The 10,788-nt window shown below is 37.8% G+C and overlaps 1 protein-coding gene across 1 annotated transcript; it reads left to right on the plus strand.

The window, feature by feature from the left end:
- The first annotated feature begins 1,005 nt into the window (after positions 1-1,005).
- On the plus strand, positions 1,006-10,291 carry LOC114267571 (pentatricopeptide repeat-containing protein At4g35850, mitochondrial-like). Its single transcript, XM_082879129.1, has 4 exons — positions 1,006-1,128; positions 1,226-1,303; positions 1,417-1,518; positions 9,948-10,291. Exons 1-4 carry the CDS (start codon positions 1,081-1,083, stop codon positions 10,050-10,052), a joined length of 333 nt encoding a protein of 110 aa, XP_082735255.1. The 5' UTR covers positions 1,006-1,080; the 3' UTR covers positions 10,053-10,291.
- The last annotated feature ends 497 nt before the right edge of the window (positions 10,292-10,788 follow it).

The following is a 10,788-nucleotide window of genomic DNA, read 5'->3' on the forward strand; positions in this document are numbered from 1 at the left end:
TGATATTCCCACAGATGGCACCAATTGTACCGGAAAGAAATAAACCTTCTCGTATAATCCTGTTGATCATGTCTGCACTCCTCTGTACGACGTCGCTTTACTCCCTGAAAACACAAACGTAAGCTAGCCGGCGGGTGTGTGCCGGATACCCCTCCGATGCCTAAGTCAGCAAAATAGGCAAATAGACAAAAGCTCTGCGTATTCGGGAATCAAAGTTGTGTTACCTCTCCATAGGTGATGCTATGAGCTTTTATAGGTTCCGTGCGGCACAATTCTAGTAGGACTCTTACTCTTCCACATAGAGTCCTCCTTGGAATCATATTCCTGAAAGATAATGCTTATCCTTCAACACTCCACTCACTGCTTGAACCAAGTGAGATGGTTTTACCATGGTCGGATTCCAATATGACCGAGGTAAGCATGGCTATGCTAAGCCGCAGAGGAGACCGAACTATCTAGTTTGGTTCTTCCTTTCACTGCTCTTACCTCAGTTTCTCCTATACAACCCATGGTGTGCTTAGACCGAGCTAGCAAATACCAAGGTTCTAACCGAGCTAACCACAGTACGCTATGACCGAGCTTACTGCAAAGCTCTCTTGGACCAAACTAACTTCAAGGTTTTTTCGAACCGGGCTGACTTCAAGGCCTTTTTTACTCAACCCTTCTTACTATGGCCCACAACGGCCCATTACCCAACTCGGCCCAATTTAGATATAAATTACCCTCTCGTTTACAAATCATATTTGGTTTTTAAAATTACAGAAAGGTCTCCCTAAACCTTTCCTGCCTTTAGAACGAACTTACTTTTGTTGTTTAATAAGCTCAGTACATTGGCTGGATATGCATGTACCTGGAACCACTACCAATCTGTAAGTGCCTGTAAATAGAAATTATTAGTTACTCTTTAAAATGTCTTGCCGACCGCTTGTGTTGTGTTCCTCAACTTCATTTTTACTTATTTTATTACGTTGTAAGCTATGTTTTTTTATTGTTGTTATTTGGACTTCAACACTTCATAAAAAACAAGATTTGGTGTGTGGACTTTAACTTGCATGGCTGCAGACTCTCGCAGAGGGTGCAATGGTGGGGTATACTCCCAAGGGAATGCAACTTCCTCTTGAGACGCTGGTAAGTTTGGGTTTGCTGTTGATTTGGTATGAACTACTCAATATTTTGATTATTTTTTTGATCTACACTCATGATATGATACCCCTGCCTTCTCCAGGAAAATATGACCTCGAGGGACTTTTTCTTGAGCCCAAAAATGGGAAATGATCTCCTGCTTGTAGCTGCCGGTGAAAAGGTAGTTTCTCTAAAGAAAAAGCATTAATTTCTTGCGGTGCTATGTATTCAAACTTGTTTTTATTATCCCTAATAGGGGGGTCAGTTTATTTGAGATTTACATATTTGTTGCAGACTGGTGGATATACCATGGCCAATTACGTATGGGACCTGATGCAAGCTCGTAAAATTATCCCTTCACCCCCTTCTGTTGAAGCATACTACAATGGCTTAAAAGTGAATCTCCTTGCCTTATTAATAAACTTATTTTATTTTAATCTCGTAAATTTTCAATTTGTAATATACCGGAAAAGAAAACATCGTTCACAAGATTTTCAATTTAGCCAAATGCTTCCGTATCCACAGAGTGGGGATCTTTCTGGGAAATCATTATCATTAAACATGTCTGAATAGGGATTTGGATAAGGTTGAGAACTTTATTTAGTATTTCATCACAAAATTAACATTTTTTTTAGTTGTGCATGAGGAGCACACAATAGGGCAAAGATGAGCATTAAGTTGGAACCCTTGTCAAGCTTGGGAAACTAAAGCTGGAGATGCTATTTGGGAAATGAGATATAATCACCAGAAATATTTTTAGACAACTTAGAAATTAGGTGCTTATTTCTCAGTGGCAATCAAGGATGGATTTTTTATTTTGAAATCCATCATAGAGGGAGAAACTAAACCTATTCTTTTGCATGAAGGCCAGTCTTAGACCTAACATTCCATGAGGTGCACACTTGTAGTCTCTGAAGGATGAGAATAATATTGGAAAAAATGATTTTTGGAGACTTTAATTTAATATTAAAGTGAGTCCTAACCATTTTTTGTGTTGGGTCCAAGTGAGTCGAAAACCATTGGGTTTTGAATAAGAAATTGCCAGGAAATTGCTTCATGATGTTAGATTCATGAATAGGATTTTAAAGAGTATTTAAATATTTTTTCTTGGCTAAAGGGTGTGAATCCTTTGGGCATCCATACTTTTCATTTTGTGGAAAGGGGCTATGGATACTTGGTGTTTTAATAAATAGCCTTAAAGGCTGGAGGCTTTTCCTCTCTCCCCTATACATGTATAAATTGAGACCCTCCTGTCAAGTTTCGATATAGAAATTTTTGCTTCCATTTTACAAGTCAGTTTGCTTGATAGTTCCTATTGTGAGAGAGTGCTGCCATTGTTTTGTTCGCTAAGCTAGACAGATAGTGCTTCTGCCGTAGCTGGTTTTGACCGTCGTATCCTGGGAAACAGATGCCGGGTTTCCTCAAGCACTCGACCCGTGAGGCGGCGAAATCTGTTTTAAGGAAACTGCTTCCGTGCAAGCTTCGGTTTTGTCTCTTTACCCTTTATTGTTTTTTGTGTATTTCTGTTGAAATTTAGTTGTAATTATCAGCATATGTTCTTGGTATATAATTTGTTTTCTTCATAAATCTATTTATTTAATTTCACAATTTTGAACAACAAGCTTAAAACAGACTTTATATATCTTTTCTATGAAATTGATTAAATAGATTTATATAGACTATTAGGTTAGCTTTGTATAATGTTACTAGGAATTGTTGCGGAATTGCTCACTATTTCAATAATTGTAAATTATGCAATGGTACTCTCTAATTGCTTAGTTTAATTAGAGTGTTCTATTATAATTTGCATACTTAATTGTATTAGTATGATCTTGTTTTATGCGTATGGTTCATCATTTCCCTACCATGATTTGCATGAATTTTAAGGTTATAAAATATAATTTATGGATGTTGCAATTTTGACATGCTAATTCTATTTTAGTCTCAATTTGTTACATGCTTATTATTTTCTAGGCTAGATTACATAATTTAATGTATTTGGAGTTATAGAGTTTTATGAATTGTGTACATGATTAATCTAAATTATCTAATTGTGTGCATTAATATGAATTATTTAATTGGTTGCATTAATCTAAATTATCTAACTGGGTGCATTAATCTAAATTATTTATTTGGGTGCATTAATCTGAATTATTTAATTAGGTGCATTAATCTGAATTATTTAATTGGGTGCATTAATCTAAATTATCTAATTGGGTGCATTAATCTAAATTATTTATTTGGGTGCATTAATCTGAATTATTTAATTAGGTGCATTAATCTGAATTATTTAATTGGGTGCATTAACTTTGAATTTGACTTATCTATTTGGAGTTATTAATTTAAATGTTTATTATGAATTAATTTCATTCATGACTCATGAGTATTGAACTTTATTTTAAAGTTGTAATTTAATTTTGAAGTTACAAATTGTATTTTGTTTTGATACCTTATATTAATTGGTTACTTATATAATTAATAGTTGGCTAGATGGTTTCAATTATTTATTATAATTAAATTTTTTAGATTATTTGTTTGTATTCTGTTATGGTTTGCTACTAACTTTCTTTGTAGGGATACCAATGCAAAAAACAAATATAAAACCAAATGAATAGAATTTGGAATGTTAAAACAAAAAATGTTTGAAGCATGTTTACTTGAGATGTAATTGATTTGTTTACCAATTTGTAGTAGCAAGTTTTATTTGCTTATATTGTTGTAGCAATGGTTTTACATTGCTTGTAAAAGTTTTGGACCCTGGTTTGCTTTAACCTAGTTCATCCCTAAGAAAATTTAATTTTTAATTTGTTTATCACGGACTAGGAGTCAACATGCTCTTAAAAGTTTTGTCAAAAGGTTAACTGGGTTTTAAGTGGGACCGATGTGACCCCTCCAGTCTTCCTGGGAACTTTCTTGACCATGTTCGATTCTAGGTTTTGTGGTGAGACTAATTTTTGAATTAATTTTTCTTCTAAGGGATTTTCTAAGGGTTAAGTTTAATTTCTGGAAACACAGAAGTGATATTCTGATGTAATTTTCAGAAATGGACACTATCACTGATGCTGCTGCTACTGCTAATGTTAGTGAGGATTTGAACCCCGGGGCAATTGGATTGCCAACCCCTACTGCTGTGACCTCTGTGGTCAACCCTAGTGTTACTCCGGCTGTTCCGGGAGGACCGCTTAGTCACCATGAGCGCCCAGAAAAATTTGCTGGGGAAAACTTTAAGAGACGGCAGCAAAAGATGCTGTTTTACTTGACCATGCTAAACCTTGCCAAGGTTCTGAGTGAGGATCCTCCAGCCGTGGCAGAGAATGAGCCTGACAGGCAGAAAGTCATGGCGCTTGACACATGGAAGCAGACAGACTATCGTTGCCGGAACTATGTGTTCAACAGCTTGGCAGACTCACTCTATAGTGTCTTTTGTTCCAAGAGCTCAGCAAAAGAATTATGGGAATCTCTGGACAAAAAGTACAGGACTGAGGATGCCGGGACAAAGAAATTTGTAGTTGGCCGTTTCCTTGATTTTAAAATGGTAGATTCTAAAACTGTGATAAGCCAAGTCCAGGAGTTCCAAGTGATTTTGCATGAAATTCATGCTGAGGGGATGCCTTTGAACGAGTCATTCCAAGTTGCTGTGATCATTGAGAAACTTCCCAATGGTTGGAAGAATTTCAAGAATTACTTGAAACACAAGCGCAAGGAAATGTCTGTTGAAGAGCTGGTTGTCCGACTCCGGATTGAAGAGGATAATAGAAAGAAAGGAGGGAGTACCTCCTCAGTAAAGGCCAATGTCATTGAGCATGGCAAAGCTTCTAGGATAAGGAAGAAGCCCCCTGTGAACAAGAGCTCTACGCTGGGGCCAAGGGGTGGTGTTGCAAAGAAGTCGGCTTACAAGCCGCAGGAACCTGGTTATCGGTTCTTTGGGAAGTGTTATAACTGTGGTAACGAGGGGCATCGGGCTAGTGACTACCGCAAGCAGAAGAAGCCATACATAACCAAACCTCGTGCTCATATGGCAGACTTACAAGAGCACTCCCATGAGGAGGATGATATGCACTTGTCTGCCGTTGTCTCTGAGGTGAATCTGGTGGGTTCAAACCCAAGAGAATGGTGGATTGATACTGGGGCTACACGCCACATCTGCTCCGAGCAGAAACTGTTTACAACTTTCGAACCGGTTACAAACGGTGAGAAGTTGTTTATGGGAAACTCTGCTACCTCGATTGTTGAGGGGAAAGGAAATGTGGTCCTGAAGTTGACGTCAGGAAAGGAGCTGACCTTGAACGAAATCCTGTATGTTCCGGACATTCGTAAAAATCTTGTCTCAGGGTCTCTTCTTAGTAAACATGGTTTTCGCATGGTTTTTGAGTCCGACAAGGTCGTTCTTACCAAAAGCGGAATATATGTGGGTAAGGGTTATATGTTGGGGGGTATGTTTAAACTCAATGTTATGACTGGTATCCCAAAGATGAATAAAGGTGCATCTTCTTCTGTTTACATGCTTGAGTCTTCCAATTTGTGGCATGGTAAACTAGGACATGTGAACTTTGAATCTTTACATAGATTAATCAAGTTAGATCACATACCATCTTTTAAGATTAATCCGAAACACAAGTGTGAAACTTGTGTTGAAGCGAAGTTGACAAGATCTTCGTTTCATTCTATTGAAAGAAGTTCAGAACCGTTGGATTTAGTGCATAGTGATGTGTGTGACTTAAAATTTATACAATCATGTAGTGGCAATAAGTACTTTATCACTTTTGTTGATGATTGCACTAAGTATTGTTATGTGTATTTGCTCAAAAGCAAAGATGAGGCGATTGACAAGTTTGTTCTTTATAAGAATGAAGTTGAGAATCAAGTAGGCCGCAAGATTAAGGCTCTAAGAAGTGATCGTGGTGGTGAGTATGAATCTCCGTTTATTGAGACTTGTGCTCAATCTGGGATTATCCACCAAACCACGGCGCCTTATTCTCCTCAGTCTAATGGGATTGCTGAGCGGAAGAATAGGACGCTAAAGGAAATGATGAATGCAATGTTGATAAGTTCTGGATTGCCACAGAACTTGTGGGGGGAAGCAATTCTCTCTGCAAATTACATTCTGAATAAAGTACCCCAGAAGAAGGTGGACAAGACGCCGTATGAGTTATGGAAAGGCGTTAAGCCTTCGTATAAATTCTTACGAATGTGGGGGTGTCTTGCAAAAGTGGCGATTCCTACACCCAAACGGGTTAGGATAGGCCCGAAATCTGTGGATTGTATATTCATTGGTTATGCACATAATAGTAGTGCATATCGGTTTCTTGTTCATAAGTTTGAAATTCTAGACATACACAGGAATACCATCATGGAGTCAAGGAATGCATGTTTCTTTGAAGACATTTTTCCTTGCCGAGGTCTTTGGAGCAATTTGATGAGCTTGCTAGTGAGGATGATCATGTTGATGATCCAGGTGATGATCAAATTGAGGTTTTAGATGAGCCCAGACGGAGTAAAAGGGCTAGAACATCCAAATCTTTTGGTCCAGACTTCTTGACTTATATGGTTGAGAACGAACCTCAAACTTTCCACGAAGTTGTGACTTCTCCTGAGAGTCCTTTATGGAAAGAAGCGATCAAAAGTGAGATTGACTCCATCTTACAAAACCACACTTGGCAGTTGGTAGATTTACCTTCAGGTTGTAAGCCTTTAGGCTGCAAATGGATTTTTAAACGAAAGATGAAGGCTGATGGGTCTATTGACAAGCATAAGGCGAGGCTCGTTATCAAAGGGTACAGGCAACGAGAAGGCCTGGATTACTTTGATACGTACTCACCTGTAACTAGGATAACATCCATTCGCATAGTGATTGCGTTAGCAGCTTTGCGCAATCTTGAGATACACCAGATGGATGTAAAGACAGCTTTCTTAAATGAGGATTTGAATGAAGAAATCTACATGGAGCAACCTGAAGGATTTTCAGCTACAGGACAAAGCAAGAAAGTCTGTAAACTTGTCAAATCTTTGTATGGTTTGAAGCAAGCGCCTAAACAATGGCATGAGAAGTTTGACAATGTAATGTTGTCAAAAGGGTTTCGAAACAACGAATGTGACAAGTGTATTTATGTCAAAGACACTGACAGAGGTTATGTCATTTTATGTCTATATGTTGGTGATATGCTCATTATAGGTAGTAACGATGAAATGATCAAAACTACCAAGAAGTTGTTAAACTCTAAATTTGACATGAAGGATATGGGCATTGCAGATGTTATTCTGGGAATTAAGATTACCAGAATCTCTGGCGGAATTGTACTTTCTCAGTCTCATTATGTTGATAAGATACTTGAGAAGTTTAGTGGATCAGATACGAGTGTGTCATCGACACCTGTAGACTTAAGTCTACACTTTACCAAGAATAATAAAGAGAGTGTCTCTCAGTTAGAATATTCTCGGGTAATTTGAAGTTTAATGTATCTGATGAGTTGTACTAGGCCAGATATAGCTTACTCGGTTAGCAGGCTTAGTAGATACACAAGTAATCCTAATGCTTCTCATTGGAAGGGCATTGTGCGGGTATTAAGGTATTTACGCTACACTCGGGATTATGGGCTGCATTATACTCGATATCCAGCGGTGCTTGAAGGATATAGTGACGCGAATTGGATATCAGATATAAAGGACTCAAAGTCCACTAGTGGATATGTGTTCACTCTTGGTGGAGCAGCTGTGTCTTGGAAATCTTCCAAGCAAACGTGTATATCTAGATCAACGATGGAATCAGAGTTTATTGCTTTGGATAAAGCAACGGAAGAAGCAGAATGGCTTCGCCATTTCATTGAAGATATTCCACGTTGGTCTAAACATGTGCCAGCTATTTATATTCATTGTGATTGTCAATCTGCAATTGGTAGGGCACAGAGTAATATGTATAATGGAAAGTCTAGACATATCCGTCGTAGACATAATTCCATACGACAACTACTCTCGAATGGAGTTATCTCTTTAGACTATGTAAAGTCTAAGGACAACATTGCGGATCCGCTAACCAAAGGGTTAAGTCGAGTGTTAGTCGAAACGTCGTCAAAAGGAATGGGGTTAAGGCCTTTGGAAGTTACCGGAATGGAAACCCAACCTAGTTGACTGGAGATCCCAAGATCTAGGTTCAATGGGACAACCTAATTGCGTGTAATGGTGGTATGTCACTGAGGAGGTTAAACCTCTAGCCATTCCTTCTATTAGTGATACCTGCAAGTGTAGAGGATAAGCTGAGCTTTTAATGACTCTTATGTGTTAAGCTGTTAAGCTAAGTATTGCAGGATACTTTAGTAGAGTCACCTATGTGAGTTTGAAGTGGGGCCGCTTCTAGAAGAATTGGGCAGGCCAAGATTCTTTGAAACCACTCGCTGAACCAGGCTAGTGTCCAGGGCCACACAGGGCACACCAGTGAGAACATAATGGTGGTAGGAGTAATTCCCGTGTGAGATCTATTGTCTCAGTTTACATAAACGGTAGAGCAGTTCAAGATGTCTTATTCACTGATCTGCCAGTAAACTCGATAGGTTTTCACTGGGAGAGGTTCAAAGCCAAAAGCTACCTTCTCTGATGTCGGGGTTAGTCCGTTGTACTCTCTCTCAGAGTCTTTATTGTTGAACGATGTCCATTTGTTGAGTCATTCGGTCAATTTTTATTCATGTGGGGGATTATTGGAAAAAATGATTTTTGGGGACTTTAATTTAATATTAAAGTGTGGTGACTTTAATTAAATATTAAAGTGGGTCCTAACCATTTTTTGTGTTGGGTCCAAGTGAGCCAAAAACCATTGGGTTTTGAATAAGAAATTGCCAAGAAATTGTTTCATGATGTTAGATTCATGAATAGGATTTTAAAGAGTATTTAAATCTTTTTTCTTGGCTAAAGGGTGTGAATCCTTTGGGCATCCATACTTTTCATTTTGTGGAAAGGGGCTATGGATGCTTGGTGTTTTAATGACTAGCCTTAAAGGCTGGAGGCTTTTCCTCTCTCCCCTATACATGTATAAATTGAGACCCTCCTGTCAAGTTTCGAAGAAATTTTTGCTTCCATTTTACAAGTCAATTTGCTTGATAGTTCCTATTGTGAAAGAGTGCTGCCATTATTTTGTTCGCTAAGCTAGACAGATAGTGCTTCTGCCGTAGCTGGTTTTGACCGTCGTATCCTGGAAGACAGATGCCGGGTTTCCTCAAGCACTCGACCCGTGAGGCGGCGAAATCTGTTTTAAAGAAACTGCTTCCGTGCAGGCTTCGGTTTTGTCTCTTTACCTTTTATTATTTTTTGTGTATTTCTGTTGAAATTTAGTTATAATTATCAGCATATGTTCTTGGTATATAATTTGTTTTCTTCATAAATCTATTTATTTAATTTCACAATTTTGAACAACAAATAACTATGTAGCATCTGCAACGAGAATTCATGTTTATGTTACGTCATTAGCCCAATCCTTTGTAGGAACTAACCGTATTTTAACGAACGTGCAAAATTGATGTGTATATCATAAAGTGATTTATTATTCCTAACCTTGCTTCACTGTAGTTATTTGAACAAGAATTTTGTGCCTTGGACGCATTCTGTGCACAAGCAACATGAATTGAACTCTAAATGGGAGGAACACACATTTATTTGTCTTTGAAACTCTAAATACGATTTAACAAAGTCTATGCTCTGCCTCTTAGGAATGTGGCGAAATTCTTAAATCAAATTGTACATTATGGAAAGTTTTTCCTTAAGTTGACATCTCGATTATTGACTGATTTGTCCATTTGTCTTTACATCATTGGTAATTTTTTCTCTCTCTTTCTTTCCAGGAGCGTGATATACCTGAAGACGATCAACGAATGATCATAGTCACCCGAACTTACAACAATTTGCGCCAAAAAATAGGACCGGGACCTGGCCGTGGACAATCATAGTTGGAAAGAAAGTTGTCTGATGGCATGACCCGTCAATTCTTTTTCGGTTGTACCCTTTGTTATTGCTGCTTTGAACAATGTACTACTCGAATAATTAATTGCTTGATAGATTTTTGTATTAGTTTAATCTTTATTTTTTCAGAGATGATGTCTTATTATGAGTCAGAATTCTCAGTAGATCCAAATTTATCCATCTTTGGTCCGGATGTCGTATGAATCATGTTAGGAAATGGTTTTTGCATAATATTATCCTTAAATTTTTGAATCAAATTTGAAAAAATATTATTAAGACAAATAGATGAATTTTTCTCCCGTCTAAGCCCAACTAGCCTTAAAATAATTGCTCATAGTTGTACTTTTTAATTTTATTTTTGACTAATATATATTTGAAAAAGGAAAATGTGAAAATTCACTATATCAAACTGCAAATTTAAGATTTTTAATCTTTATTGTTATCAAATTAACCCCTCAGTAGGTCCAAAATGAAATATTAGTCTTTTATTAATTGATGATTAATATTACTCAAATATAGAGGTGGGCATAGGATTATCCGACCTGTTCAACCCGTCCTACCCTACCTTACCCGACCCGCAGACCTTTGGATAGTTTCGCAAACACGTTAGGGTCAGATGCGGTTTGGATTATGGCTGAATTTCGAATTGCGGGCGGGTTGCGGGTTTGAACCGAACCCGTCCAACCCGCCCGCTTAAACAGAATTTTTTTTAAAAATTTATTT

Source organism: Camellia sinensis, chromosome 7 (assembly GCF_055761805.1).
Source record: "Camellia sinensis isolate YWXY chromosome 7, ASM5576180v1, whole genome shotgun sequence".
In the NCBI taxonomy this organism is placed as follows: Eukaryota; Viridiplantae; Streptophyta; class Magnoliopsida; order Ericales; family Theaceae; genus Camellia; species Camellia sinensis.